Source organism: Triticum urartu, chromosome 3, assembly GCF_003073215.2.
Source record: "Triticum urartu cultivar G1812 chromosome 3, Tu2.1, whole genome shotgun sequence".
NCBI classification, from domain to species: Eukaryota; Viridiplantae; Streptophyta; class Magnoliopsida; order Poales; family Poaceae; genus Triticum; species Triticum urartu.
The window spans coordinates 15,872,529-15,887,029 of NC_053024.1; the positions used below are offsets into that span (position 1 = coordinate 15,872,529).

The window sequence follows — 14,501 nt, forward strand, 5'->3', positions numbered from 1 at the left end:
TGGAGGTTGCACCAAGTCTTCGGAAGATATCCATCTTGGCGCTCCAGGGCCCGTCAAACGTGGCCCACTGATAAATCATCACGTGGGTCTTGGGCCATCCTACATGGCCAGGGGACAACGTGGTGAGCATCCCCTAATTCAGGACACCATCAACATGTAGCTACAGTGTTCGGCCGGACCAGTAGCATCGCGCTATAGATACCTATTACGACTCGCATCGGCTGAGAAATAGCCAATTCCTATTTGGCGCTTACGGATAGTAGGGAACACTAGCCTAGTGGGCTGACCCACACGAAAAGTAGTACAAGCGAGTGCTACCTATGATTCACTTAAAGCGAAATATAGCCAATTCATTTGGCACTTAGAGACCATAGGTAGTGCACACCCGACCCCTTCCCTAGTTTCCTCAATTGACTGGCCAATCTAAAGGAATTTTTTGTGTTTCATTTTTCTGAAGCTCATCTCGACTTTGGGAAGCTCGACCCCTTCCACTGTCTTCTCAGATGGCCGGCCAATCTAAAGGGATTTTTTGCGTTTCATTTTTCTGAATCTCATCTCGAGTTTGGGAAGGCCGACCCCTTCCCCAATGTTCTCAGTTTCGGACAATCTAAAGGGTTTTTTTGCGTATCATTTTTCTCAAGCTCATCTCAATTCTGGGAAGCTTTCAGAAGCTCATGTTCGGTTTTCTAGGGCGGGTTTCCCTGGTTTTTCCCAGGATTTTTTTTGTTTTTTCCAATTTTTTATTGGCAAACTTTATTCAAGTTCATGATTATTTTTCAAAATCACAAAAATTCTCAAACTTTCAAGCTCTTTTCAAATCCGTGAACATTTTAAAATTCATGAACCTTTTTAAAATTAATAATATTTTACAAATCACTAACATTTTAAAATTCACATTTTTTCAAATAAATGTTTTTTCAAATTGAAAATATATTCTTATATCTATGATTTTTTTACAAATTCAAGTAATTTTAAATTCTTGAACTTTAATTAAATTCTAGAAGAAACAAACTCGTGAAGTTTTCTAAAATTCTTTAACGTTTTTCAAATTTTAATTTTTTTCGAAATCTATAAAATTTTCCCATATTTCTTCTACTTTTGAAAGTACGTGATTTTGCTTTAAAATCACTATCTTTTTTAAAATCTATGAACATTTCTTAATTTAAAAACCGGCTGTGAACACTAGAACAACATGAGAGAAACGCGAGAAAATAAAAGTGAAAAAAAGCGAGCGAGTTACCGTGTGCGTGTGCAAGCTGAGCGATATTGGGCCAAGGCCCGCGTAGCGTTTTGCGAGCTCCTGAAGGGCTATTAGGCGCGGTGACTAAAATCTCGCAGTAAGTGAGACAGTAGGGATATCTTGCTCAAGGTTCGACATTAATCGCGTCGGCCCATTCGCACAGCTAAAGAACAAAGACAAGAGAAGCAGGAGCACGGGGGATTTTCCTTTTTATTACTTTCTTGGTTTTCACTAGGTTTTCCCTTTTTTTTCTTCAGTTTTGTTTCTTTCTTTCTTGTTTCTCATCGGGTTTTCTGTTTTCTTTTTTTGTTTCTTTGCTTTTCTTTAATCTTCTTATTTTTTCTCCATTTTTCTTTTTTTTCTATGCTTATTTTGGTTTCACTCTACATTTTTCGTATATATGTCAAGAACATATTGTAATACACGTTCAATATTTTCCCAACACAAATTTAACTTTTGTTTTCAGTACATGGTCAACATTTTCTCGATACACATTTTTCAAATGCTTGATTAACAATTTCAAATACAAGATTAACATTTTTTAATACATGGTCCACATTTTTTCTATATACACTTTAAACATTTTGAAATTCTTGATTAACATTTTTCAAAAATAACATTAATATTTGTTAACCCATGATCACCATTTTATATAGACATTTAACATTTTAAAAATGTTTGATTAACATTTTTCAAATACTTGTTCAATAATTTTTCAAATGATTGATTACATTTTTATATACACGACCGATTTTTTTATCATATTTCAATACGTGGTAAACATTTTTCTATACATATTTAACATGTTTGAAATGCCTGATTAACATTTTTCAAACACTTGATGAACATTTTTTCAAATGCTTAATTAATATATTTTTTAAATACATGATCAAATGATTTTTCATCATTGTGTAATACATGCTCAACATTTTTTAATACACATTTAACATTTCAAAATGTTTGATTAATATTTTTTCTATCATTTATTCAACATTTTTTCAAATGCTTGGTCAACATTTTTTCAATAGATGATCAAATTGTGTCATACACATTTTATTTTTTGTATACATGATAAACATTTTCTCTATGCATATTTAACATTTTGCAAATGCTTTTTTTAACAACAGTACAGACCCAAGCACTGATACATACGTACATATACTCATCCTTATGAACGCACACATACACATCCTACCCCGCTGGTGAGCTGGGCCGGCCTATGCATGTTGCTTATTCTGTAAAATCCATTCAGAAAAAGAGGTGGCGCAAACGGGAGTCAAACTGCCGATCTTTTCCTAAATCTCAAACGACGGAACCACTATGCAATCGAGGAACAACTGTTACATAACTTGTTTTCTTTTCATTGTTCTCTCTAGTTCGAGTTTTTCCTGGTTCGTTGTCATTTCCGGGGCAGTTTTTATTTAGTTTTTCTTTTCTTTTTCTTTTTTAAATACGTGTTTTTTAAAATTCATTTTTTCCAAATTGATGATTTTCCATTTTGTGTTTTCATAAAAAAAGGATGAACTTTTTTCAAAATCGAGGAACTTTCCTAAGTTGGTAATGTGTTTTCAAATTTCATGAACTCTTTTTATATTTCGATGAACTCTTTTTACAAATTTTCTGAACTTTTTTTCAAATTTGATGAACCTTTTCCAAGTTTTATGGACTATTTTCAAAATTTATGAACTTTTTTTCAAATGTGATGAACTGTTTTTTAAAATTCAATGAACTTTTTTCAAATCGGATTAACTTTTTTCATATTTGTGAACTATTTTCACATCCGATCAACTTTTTTCCAGATTTATGAACTGTTTCAAATTTCATCGAATTTGATAGAAGTTCATGAAAAAGGAAAAAAAATCCACTGGCTTGATAAGAGTTCACAAATTTGAAAAGTATTCATCATGTAAGGAAGAAAAATATTAAAAAGAATAAAAAATGGAAAAAGGTAAAAGGAAACAAGAAAAGAGCGGAAACTATCTAAGCTATCAGATGTGCCTAAGTGGCGTACTGGTTAGCGTGTTGTACCCCGGAGCAGGAGGTTCCTGGTTTGATCCTTCTCCCATGCGCCATTTTCTATTTGATTTTAGCAATCTTCTAGAGGGTTCCCAGTGGGTTATGATTTTAGCAATCTTCTACATGGTTCCTGTTTCTTTTTCGTACTATTTGTATTTCTCTTTGTTTTTTATTTTTTTATTTTTCTATTTCATGTTTTTTTGTTTGAAAATTTCAAATAATTTTTGAAATTTCAAGAAATGATCTTGTTTTCAACATTTGTTCACAATTTCAAAAAATGTTTGTGTTTCAAAAAAAAAATCATGTTTTACCAAAAAATTTCATGTTTTACAAAATGTACGAAGCTATAGAATAATGTCTGCATTTATATTTTTTGTTTATATATACAAAAAATTCTCCTTTACAGAATTGTCTGGGTTATTCAAATTGTTCCCAGTGTCAAGATTTTGTTCTGAATTTTTGAAGAATTATTTCTGTTTGCAATTTTTGTTCGCCAATTAAAAATATCACGTTTTCAAAAAATGTTCTTTATTTTAAAATTTGTTCTCGGATTCAATTTATGTTCACCAACTTTTTTGCATTTTAAAAAATGTTTAGCAATTCCAAAATGTTCGTATTTTAAGAAATGTTACAAATTTTTAAATATGCACCTTTTTTCAAGTGTTTTTTTACAAATTCAAGAAATATTCAGCTAGGTTACCCAAATTTTAAATATGTACTCTTTTTCAAGTGTTTTTTTACAAAATAAAAAAATGTTCAACTAGGCGACCCAAATTTTTAAAGATGTACCCTTTTTCGAGTGTTCCAATGTTTTCCCACTTTTTGTGTGTTCTGTTTTAAATATAAATATTACGAATTACACTTTACATAAAACATTTGAAAAATGTTAAATGTGTAAATTATTTTGATGTATACGAAAAATGTACAATATGTTTGAAAAAATAGACATAAAAAGTTAAGTTTTCCTTTTAAAATAATCATGGATTTTGAAAATATTAATTTTTTATATAAAAATTCCAACGTATACAAAAAATGTAATATGTGTATGGAAAAAATATATAAAAGATTTCAAAAGTGGTAATCATGTATTTGGAAAATGTTAAATGTGTATACGTAAAATGTTTCTGATGTATACAAAAGGTGTAAACAATATATGGAAAAAGTAGACGTCATGACATGTGTGTTTAAAATAATGCTAATTATGTATTTAGAAAATCTTAAACTCGTATATAGAAAATATACCTGATGTTTGAAAAAAGTGTAGATTTTATTTGGAAATTGTAGGCATAAAAAATATGTGTTTAAAAAATGTTAGTCATGCATTTTCAAAATGTTAAATTTGTATATAAAAATGTCTGTATAGAAAATATGTCCAATGTTTATGGAAACTATTAGATATCAAAAAAGTTAATCATGTATTTAGAAAATGTTAGACATGTATGTGAAAAATGTTCCTGATGCATACAAAAAAATTACAAAAGAAAAACGAAGAAAAGCAATAAAAACTGAAAAAGAAAAAGAAAAGAATCAAAGAAAAAGAAGAAAGAAAAGTTAAATACTAGTGAAACTGTGTAAGGAGCAAAGAAAAATGGTGAATGCATAGAAAAAAACCCCAAAAAACGTGAAAGAAACAAAAAAAAGGGTGAAAAAAGAAAATAAAACCCCCCAAAAAACATGAAGATACAATGGAAACCGAAAAGAAAACAAAAGAACACAAAAGGAAGAAGAAAACCAGAAAAAAAAAACAAAACTAGACCACCGTGCGAGCGAGCGATGAGAATTGGGTCGGCCCAGCTTAAACGCGACTCGAATTTCCTTCAGGCGACCGTGCGATACAACTCGCTGTAAGCAAGATATAGGCGCCGCGCTCCCCGACGCTCGCTTGTTGAGAGGGTTCCAGGAAACAAGGCCTCGGGTGACTGGCCCGTGAGGACATCTCACCCAGCCAATTATAGCTTAGCTCGGTCTCTGCAGGAGCCACTAGTTAACGAGCACTCTTTCGGGAGCTTTGCAACGATCAGCATCAATTGCCCGTGAGGACATGTCGCGCTTTGGGAGCTTCCTTTGGATTTTGTTTTTTATTTTTCCGCACGCGTTTTCGGCTATTTAAACGGGTTTTTTTCGGGGGTTTTCGACATTCTGGTTTTTCATCGGTCTTCCTTAGCTTTTCGACAAAAAAAAATTTCTTTGCCCGAAAAAATGTGTTTTCTTTTATTTTCCTTTCACGGGAGTTATGGTTTTGTTTTTACGAGAGGCACAATTTTACTTTCGCGAGAGTCATAGCCGTGCCTCTCGGAAACGAAAAAAAAACGCGTTTTCTGTTTTTTTTTTCTTTCACGAGAGTCATGGATTTGCTTTCGCGAGAGGCACGGTTGTGCTTTCGCGAGAGTCACGGCCGTGCCTCTCAGAAACAGAAAAAAAATGTTTTATGTTTCTTTCTTTCGCGAGAGTCACGGTTGTGCTTTCGCAAGAGTCACGGCCGTGCATCTCGGAAACGAAAAAAACGCGTTTTCTGTTTTTTTCCTTTCGTAAGAGGCACGGTTATGCTTTCGCGAGAGTCACGGTCGTGCCTCCTCGGAAACGGAAAAAACATGCATTTTCTTTTTTTCCTTCCACGAGAGGCACGGTTGTGCTTTTGCGAGAGTCACGGCCGTGCATTTCGAAAACGAAAAAAAACGTGTTTTCTGTTTTTTTTTCCTTTCGCGAGAGTCGCAGTTTTGCTTCCGCGAGAGGCACGGGTATGCTTTCGCGAGAGTCACGGCCGTGCCTCCTCGGAAACAGAAAGAACACGCGTTTTTTCTTTTTTTTTTCCTTCCGCGAGAGGTACGGTTGTTATTTTGCAAGAGGCACGGGCGTGGCTCTTTCGAAAAGGGGAAAACCCCGTGCTTCCAGTTTGGTTTTTTTGTTCCTTTTTTCATGAAAAAAAAGTTCGTCAAAATCTATCAACATGGAATCTAGTTTTGAAAATCTCGACGCGAGGAATTCAACAGTGAAAACGGTTTGAGATTTGGACGCACGGTTTAAGATAAAACGTTTTGAATAAACGGATCTACGAAAAAAGGAAAAACTATCAGGTTGTGCATGTGCGCCGCTTGTCGCAACCTGAGGAGTTGAAGTGATCTTTGCAACGAGTACTCCTCAACTAGTGATTTCGGGTCTCTGCTGCAAACAACTAAAATCACGAAATTCTAAAAAAAACAACTAAAATAAATACTCGGTAGTTTCTAACGTCTCCTGCATCTTGTATTCTTGTACCACAACAGTGCAGGCGGCCGATCGATCAGTGAACACGCGCCGTCAGAGCGAACACGCGCCGAATCAAACACGACCGACAGCTGATTCCTCGTCACCTCAATCCATCTCCCCACCCTCTTCTTTTCACCTTTCGATCTCACTGTTGCCGCTCGTGCTGGTGCAGCATCGACCTCCCGGCAACATCTTTCTCGCGTCACCCCGATCAATCCGATGGACGATCCCAGTCCTCCTCCGCCTCCGCCTCCGCCTCCGCCTTGCAAGGAACTCAACCACCCAGCTGATCGACCGATGGGCTGATGCCTAGCAGCGGCGGCCAGTAGAGTACTTACCCTAGCTAGCCCCGACAAGCGCTTTAGAGTCTTTAGATCGGTTGAATTAACTTGACGCCTCATGACTGCGAGCCACGACTAACAGACCTACGGCTACCAAGCTAGCTTCCACATGCAAGCAGTGGCAATCAACAGCGCGCTAGCTAGCTAGCTTAGCTACTAGTCCCGCCAAATTAGCACTGTCACTTACTCCACAAATGACATTATACAACGCGTAGGCTGCTAAGCTCTCCGTACGGTAGAAAGCATCTCAACAAGAAGATGATGCCTTTGGGCCGGCTCAATGAGCCAAGCTAGCTACTACCTAGCTACAGTTAGTTTGGACCGATCTGAAAGTGATTAAGCCTCGAAACTAGAGCACTAATGTACTTCCTTTGTGGCTTAACGAGCAGAGCAGAGACCTAGCTAGCTAGCTACAGTTAGCTTGGACCCGTCTGATGAGTGAGTGATTAAGCCACACAACTAGAGCACTACTACTGATTAACCATGCATGTATGCGCTACATTAAGCAAGCCTGAAGATCTGAGGCCTGGCTAGCTAGGCAGGTTAATTATCTTTTTTTTTCGAAAAGGGGGAACTCTCCGGCCTCTGCATCAGAAAGGTGCATACAGCCACCTCAATAAATAACAATAGGTTCAATAAAGTCGTTAAGTCTTCAACAACATAAAGGCGAGCTCACCAAGAGCATCGCAGCTAAACCAAGATAAACCACAATGGCCACAAATTATCTGCCGTAGGTCTGTTAAAGTTGTGATCATAAGGCAGTCAGTGCAACAAGTTAACTAGTGAAATCCTGGATGCGCCAGCTGGGTGGAGTGCACCGTCTGCAGCCTCAGAGTGCTTGGCCAACTGAAAGTAGGTCAAGCTTCACACCTGGCACATCACCAGCAAAATCAACCAAGTGTGGTATTTTTACAGGGTGTGAATGTTAATGTTAATGTGAAAGTGAAATACTACTACTACTACTACAACATGCCGATCAATTCAGTGAGCAGGGAAAGGGGAAAGGATGTTGTATCGGATGGGTGACCATTCATGCATCAAGTACTCCCTGCAGCCAATCACACGGCACAAAACCCACCACTTGAGCTGAAGTTGAGCTGAGCCATTGTGGAAAAGGGGGAGGAATTGGGGGCATGTAGCGGTACCAGAAAAACGGGGCAAATAAGTGACAGGATGCAAAGTACAGATACCAATAAAGCGGGCGAGCTTTCTTTCATCAGACCAAATGATCAGGAGTCCACCAAGGGGGCATGGCGCTTTTTCATTTCGCATGTCAATATATATATGTGTGTGTGTGTGTGTGTGTGTGTGTGTGTGTGTGTGTGTGTGTGTGTGTGTGTGTGTGTGTGTGTGTGTGTGTCAGCCTAAGCATGGCATCTTCCTTCTAATCATGGCACTCACTCCTAGGGCTACTAAAACCTTGGCACTACCTGTTGAATTCTTACTGGTTGGTGGCTTGGTGCCATGCACACCTACACCAACACCAACACCAACACCACAGGGGAGGGGCGGGCCACACCACACACCACCATGACAAATTGAAAAGAGGGAGGAGGGAGTAGGAGTAGGAGGGTACTTAAGTACAACATGATGATGCCCTAAGGTCTTTGACATGATGCCAAAGGGAGACAAGACATTGACTCCATTGCTTCCCTTCTAGACAAGCTAGCTATCCATGGGGACTATATGTGCTAGTAGCTCAACTGGGACCCCTAAAAGAGGGGGACTGATCAACTCCTCAGCATGAAGCAAAGTTGGTTTCCTTTCTCTAATGGAAATCCATCCATATCCTCTAGCTAGTGCACTGTTAGATGTCTTGAGATCCATGACTTGTCTTTACTGTTCTAGCACAATTCAACTCCCCAGGCCCTGAGGAAATAATTTCCCATGAAAATCTTGTGTTCTACTACAAGTTACTGTTGCAAGCACACCAATTCTCTTAAGCTAATAACAGTGATTATTCCATGCCTTTATGGCCACCACATGTTGATGTGTTTTCTTAATTAATCTTGTCCGAGCGAGGCTCCACTGGAGGATGCATGACAACTCAGATGCTTGCCCGAAATTGGGATATGCTCCAACACCACATAAATATACAAACACACAATTAATTTATAGCATATTTGAGTCGTCCAAAACCACACACAAGCTGCCATCTTTCGGCGCATAACAATCAAGTTGAGGAGCCCTAGCTAGAAGAAAACAACAAGAGGCCGGCTAGGACCCACAATCTAACCACGTCCCATTTAGGATAAGGTTTCTTGACATAAAACTACATCAAGGGACTCGAGTGAGATCATGGCAAAAGTGTTTTCAAATCTCCCCTTTTGAGATCTTGTTTGTAGTTGGGACATCTTGGTGATGGTGACTCACATGGGGAGCCTCAGCAGGCCAAAAAAATTAATTTATTTTTCTAGCTAGCGTTAGTTCTTTAGCCTTTACTCCTAGGGGGTGAAAAATAATAATTATTCTAGATGCCTTGTGGTAAGGGTATCAGCATAGGCAATTTGTTGGGAAATATGATGGTTCATCAGCTCATTGCTTCTAGTCGAGTGGTTGGGTGTCCTACTTAACAAAGTATGGTTCAAGGAAACCTTTGGGGCAAATGTCCGCTTGGTGGTCATTCAGTTTGTTCTGTCTCCTTCTTTCAAAAGTGGTGGCCACTTTTGAGTAAATATAAACAATGTTCTCTAACCTGTAGTGATCAATTATTGACCTCTCTGAACTACATATAGATGCACCCCCTGTGATTAGGTATTATGACGACATAGAATTATCATCTATGCAGCTATAGGCCCTGTTTGGTTCAGCTTTTATCGACGGATTCCGTTGCCGCGCAGCAGAATCTGAACCAAAGGGCGAACCCAGCAGAATCCGATTCCATAAATCCGCTGCCAAAATCTAAACCAAAAGCTGAAGCAGCCCAGGACGTGCTTTCCAAAATCTGATTTCGCTGCGGGCCAAAATCTGAAAAAGCTGTATCGGCTGGTTTGCCAAATGACTATATTTTTTTCACATCAGATTTTTCACAGCTGTTTTTTCACAGCAGATTTTTCGCAGCTGCTTTTAGAAATCCACAGGCGAACCAAACAGGGCCATAATCCAACTATCGATGCATTAGTTTGCACCAGTATAAATTATTTAGTGCCCAACTCTGCAACTGCCTAAGTATTATTATGAGATTGCTAAAATTGATTGTATGTATGAACACTAACCTAAGAATAAGTGGCCATGACCTACCTTAGCCATTTCCACAATTATGTCCAAACAAAAGTAGATGATAGTACAAGACAATGCATAGTCCAAAAAGAATCTAACTCTTTGAGTGTCCTGGTTCACAAAGGAATGTCTTAGTAGTACCAAAGTGGAGTTAATGTATGACAGCCATGTCAAAAGTGATTGGAAAAACTTAATATAAATAGTACCAGGTGGTTCATTTCTGCATCTTGGAAAGTGATCGCAACCTCTTTCTGGTCACGTGCATTGCAAGTTGTCTCGACAAGGAGTGCTAACTCAAGGTGGCAATACATGCCAAACTAATGAAGCCAGTACACATGCTTTCAGAGTGGAAACAATCAATTAGCATAAAACATCTTGGACCAGCCCAAACAACTCACTGGACCACAATTACACGTTTCTAATAAATTCTAAGAAATCCGCAGGCAATAAAAAAATCAGGCCACCGAATATTTGTTAAGCATAAACAAAAAGCTGGCCAATAATTCCAGCATACACTTAAGGAGTGAGCGCCCTGGTGAATATGCAGACCGATGTGCAAAGATTCTTGTAGTATAATTGCGGGAGAATCATATTCGTTTCCAACTCAAGCATAGCCCCTACATGTGGACTACATGATACTCGTTGGGTGCTTAATTATTCAATGCTGCAAAGATTACAATTGCCTCAGGAAATCGGGACAAGAAAAGGACAAGTACCCGAGTTGATATCAGGATAGACACCTACCGACGCAACTCATATATTCATGTGTTTTGTTTATCAATATTTCTAGCTTTACATCACCTTCCCCATCACATCAACCACTACAAGAATTTGGCAAAACTTGAACCCTGAGAAGTTGCCGATTAGTATCCTATATTCTAGAAGGCAACCAGTTGATGTACTTTTAGTAATTCAAAACAAGCTAATTAAGTGTCAATTAAGTGGACATCCCTTTCAGCTAGCTAGCTTCTTAGCTAGAAATTTCTTCCTAATCCACATGTATTCAAGTACCCTAGTCAGCTTATCACTATTTTCAGTCATCAAACAAAGACAAACATAAATGGCCGCCTAGACTAAAGTGTGATTAACTTGCCTGGTCTAAATGAAAAGGATTTGGATATGCGCACTAGAGAGTAGAGAGGGGCCAATATGCGTCACCTGCTTCTTGTCCTTTCACCAAAAGACTCAATACCTACGTGTACTTGGGCCACCAATTAAGTAATCCCACGAGCAACACAAGATCCCAAGATGATGCAACCCTAAATCGTCAGTCTCACACATCATGCAAAATTAATGGCCAAGTTGAGGGATGATGGCATCTCAATTAAGCTGGCAATGAAATGCTAATTTGATCTGGTCACTAATCAGGACAACCAAATTAACCCAGAGAGATTGAGGGAGGTCAGGTATATGTTGATGTTTTGTCAGCTATAGATTTGTCAAGTAGATCGAGCTGGCGCTGGCGCGTAAACTAATATATCCGCATACGATAGTCACGGTTATATTGATTAATTAGGGCTGTGCACTAAACTAAGCTAGTTGCCTGTCTGGAGACATCCTATGAAAACCTTTGTACATGCATCTCCCGTACAATTATAGCAGTAGATATAGATTTGTTTTTATGTAATGACGCCTCATCACGCTTCGCAAAGTAAAGCTACCCCCCAATGACGTGTAATGGGCATTATACAATCTATCATCAGTTTATCAAGTAAAGCTAAGACCCATGATTAATTTAAAGAGACTAATCCATCTTGACCGACCCAATCTTTACATGATGTGGATTTGATAAACCAATAGTTACAAATGACATATATGTACACGCGACAAGTGTTTAGTAAGTATGCAAATTTTACGACGACAGTCACTTACCAGCGGACCCCGGGGAAGGAGTACAAAAACATCGGTTCATGCGCATGTAACCGCCGATAATATAACCATATACGCACGGAACAACACCGACAATCGTGTCTTATAATACGGTCTCAGGGGCGGGAGAAAAGGGGGAGGGCAGAAGGAAAAGCGGGGCGCATGACAGCTGGTGGGCGCTTAATATAAGCGATACGAATCTTAGGATGATCTATCATCATCCACCTCCTCCCCTTGCTGCCACTGTGCACATGTTGACTAATTAATCCTAGTTTAGGTCCTAGGGACGCCTACCAATTAACAAGAGATAGCAAATTAGCCATTAGTACTACCAGCAGCAGTACTACTAGTACTGATCACATGCAGTAAACAAAACCCTAGCGTAAAGCACAACCCGATCCTATTGGCCGCCATGCGCGCCTTTTGTACGTGGCCAGGTCGTGGCTGCTGTCGTCGAGGCGGCCAATGGGAGCCCACGGACCGCGGGACATGTGTCGAGCTGGCAGTGGCCGGAGGCACCCAATGGGAGCCCGAAACGTGGCCCGTTCGGACCTGGGAATCTCTCTGTGCGAGGGGGTTCCGTTCGCCAGACATTACCATAAAAAGAAATCTCCGGACTTGCTGTTCTCAGCCACTGTGTCTGTGTTTGTGTTTGTGTTTGCGTTTGTGTTTGATTACCGCACCGGCAGCAGCACAAGTACCCACTACCCGGTGTCCTTTGAGTCCTCGCTAAGTTGCCATAAGTAGAAAAATTAGCCAGCGCGTATGCGTGCGTGGACTCCTGTTGCCTCGGCCACATGCGCGCACAGTGGCACGCCGGATGAGCACTACACGTAACAGCGCAAGAATCAAGAAATTAGAGTCGAATTTGAGCGTGCATGGAGGAGCACTAAATATAAGTCTTTTTAGACGTTTTAAATGGATTACAACATACAGATGTATGTAGACAGATTTTAGAATATAGATTCACTCATCTTGCTCCGTATGTAGTCATTTATTGAAATCTCTACAAAGACTTATATTTAGGAACGGAGGCCTAATTGCCTATGCATGCACCCATGCATGGTGAATTTGTGACTGCACAGTGGAGGGCGTGCTGTGGGGTTGACACGCAGGGTGCGGTGAGCGGTGGCGGGGTGAGTGGATATCGCACGGCCGGTTTGGCCGGGAGCGAAGAGGCGCTGCACGGTGCGCCAAACGCAGGCGCCTTTTGCATGCACTCGGAACAAGGTTTGTTCCATCACCCATGCACGCACGCACGCACGCACGCACGCTAGCTTTGGTGGTGCACTCTTCAACGCCTTGCGTGCGGTGTCGCGTCCAATCACCCATGCGCCCACGCCCACACGTACTCGCTCGCCCGCTCGTGATGCATGTGTATCCGTAAAATATGCAGGTAAATATTGCATGTGTACATGTACGTGTGTGCCTGCTAGCTGATGGTGAGTAGTTATGGCCGGCCTATATGGGTAACTGTCGACTGCAGCCAAAAGTGGCCTTCTCCTGGGTTAATTCTAGAGGAAGTAAGATTGTTACTGGTGCTAATTGGTCAGCACTAGTAGTAGTAGTGTGCCATGCATGCTGAAATAGGAGATTGTCAATTAGGGCAACCAGACATAATTAAAAGGGGGCAAACAAAGTTTATTAGGTGGCATGATGGAAATGGAACAAGCGGGGAACTGACTCATGGTGCACTCACCTATCACCAAGTGCCTGCCGCCTTGATTATAAATGGATGTGCATATGCATGCCCGTTTAGAATACACTTGCGTAATTGTCATGCATGTGAACATCCTTGATTTTTTTTTGGTTGTTTGAACTCTCCTTCACAATTTATTTTTTTGCTAAATAAATGGATCCTTCACAAATCAAACACATGTCCTCGTCGATGGACGTACCGATTGCGATTAACACATCAACAAGAACAAGAAAATGGGTGATATTGATCAACACTGCAAATGGCAGAGATGGATGATGGATGGGTGAATGGGTTTGACCAAGAATTTACAAGGCGTCATCGATCGACCTCGGATCATATCAAGAACGTACGGGAGGAGTTGGTTCGGTTACAAGGCGGTCGGCCGGCTTAACACTCCAAAGCTAGCCCGGAAGCTAAAAATTACTTATACTTTACTTACTACCGCTAGCTAGTTTAATTACCTAGTAGTACTAGCGAGGATCGATCGATCGAGCTTTGGTTCGGACGCATGCAGGTACTAGTGGTAGTGCGTGGGTGGGTAATTCATCCCTTCCTTTTTTACCGGAGCAACAGTGTACGCGGCTCTCGATCGACCGGAGTCGTCACAAGCTGAGCTGCAGGTCCAGCCCCAGCGCGTCCTCGGGCGCGGCGGCCATCGGCTCCGGCGCCATCACCATGCCGGGGTATCTCGGGAAGCTGGCGGCGTGGAGCCTCCGGCCGTGGTGGTCCACCACGTCGGCCTGCACGACGTAGGGCGCCGCGGCGGCCTGGGCCGCGGAGGAGGCCGTCGGCGCGTAGGAGAACACGGCCGGCGAGGCGGAGGCCGGGGTGGCGCGGCCGGAGGGGAAGACGCAGCCGTGGGAGACGTGGA

The 14,501-nt window shown here is 40.7% G+C and overlaps 1 protein-coding gene across 1 annotated transcript; it reads right to left on the reverse strand.

The window, feature by feature from the left end:
- Window positions 1-13,852: 13,852 nt before the first annotated feature.
- LOC125547687 (zinc finger protein GIS3-like) lies at window positions 13,853-14,501 on the reverse strand (the record flags this gene model as incomplete). Its single annotated transcript, XM_048711492.1, is given in 1 exon segment — window positions 13,853-14,501. A coding segment is annotated over 1 exon segment (269 nt), but the record flags the coding sequence as incomplete, so codon positions are not given.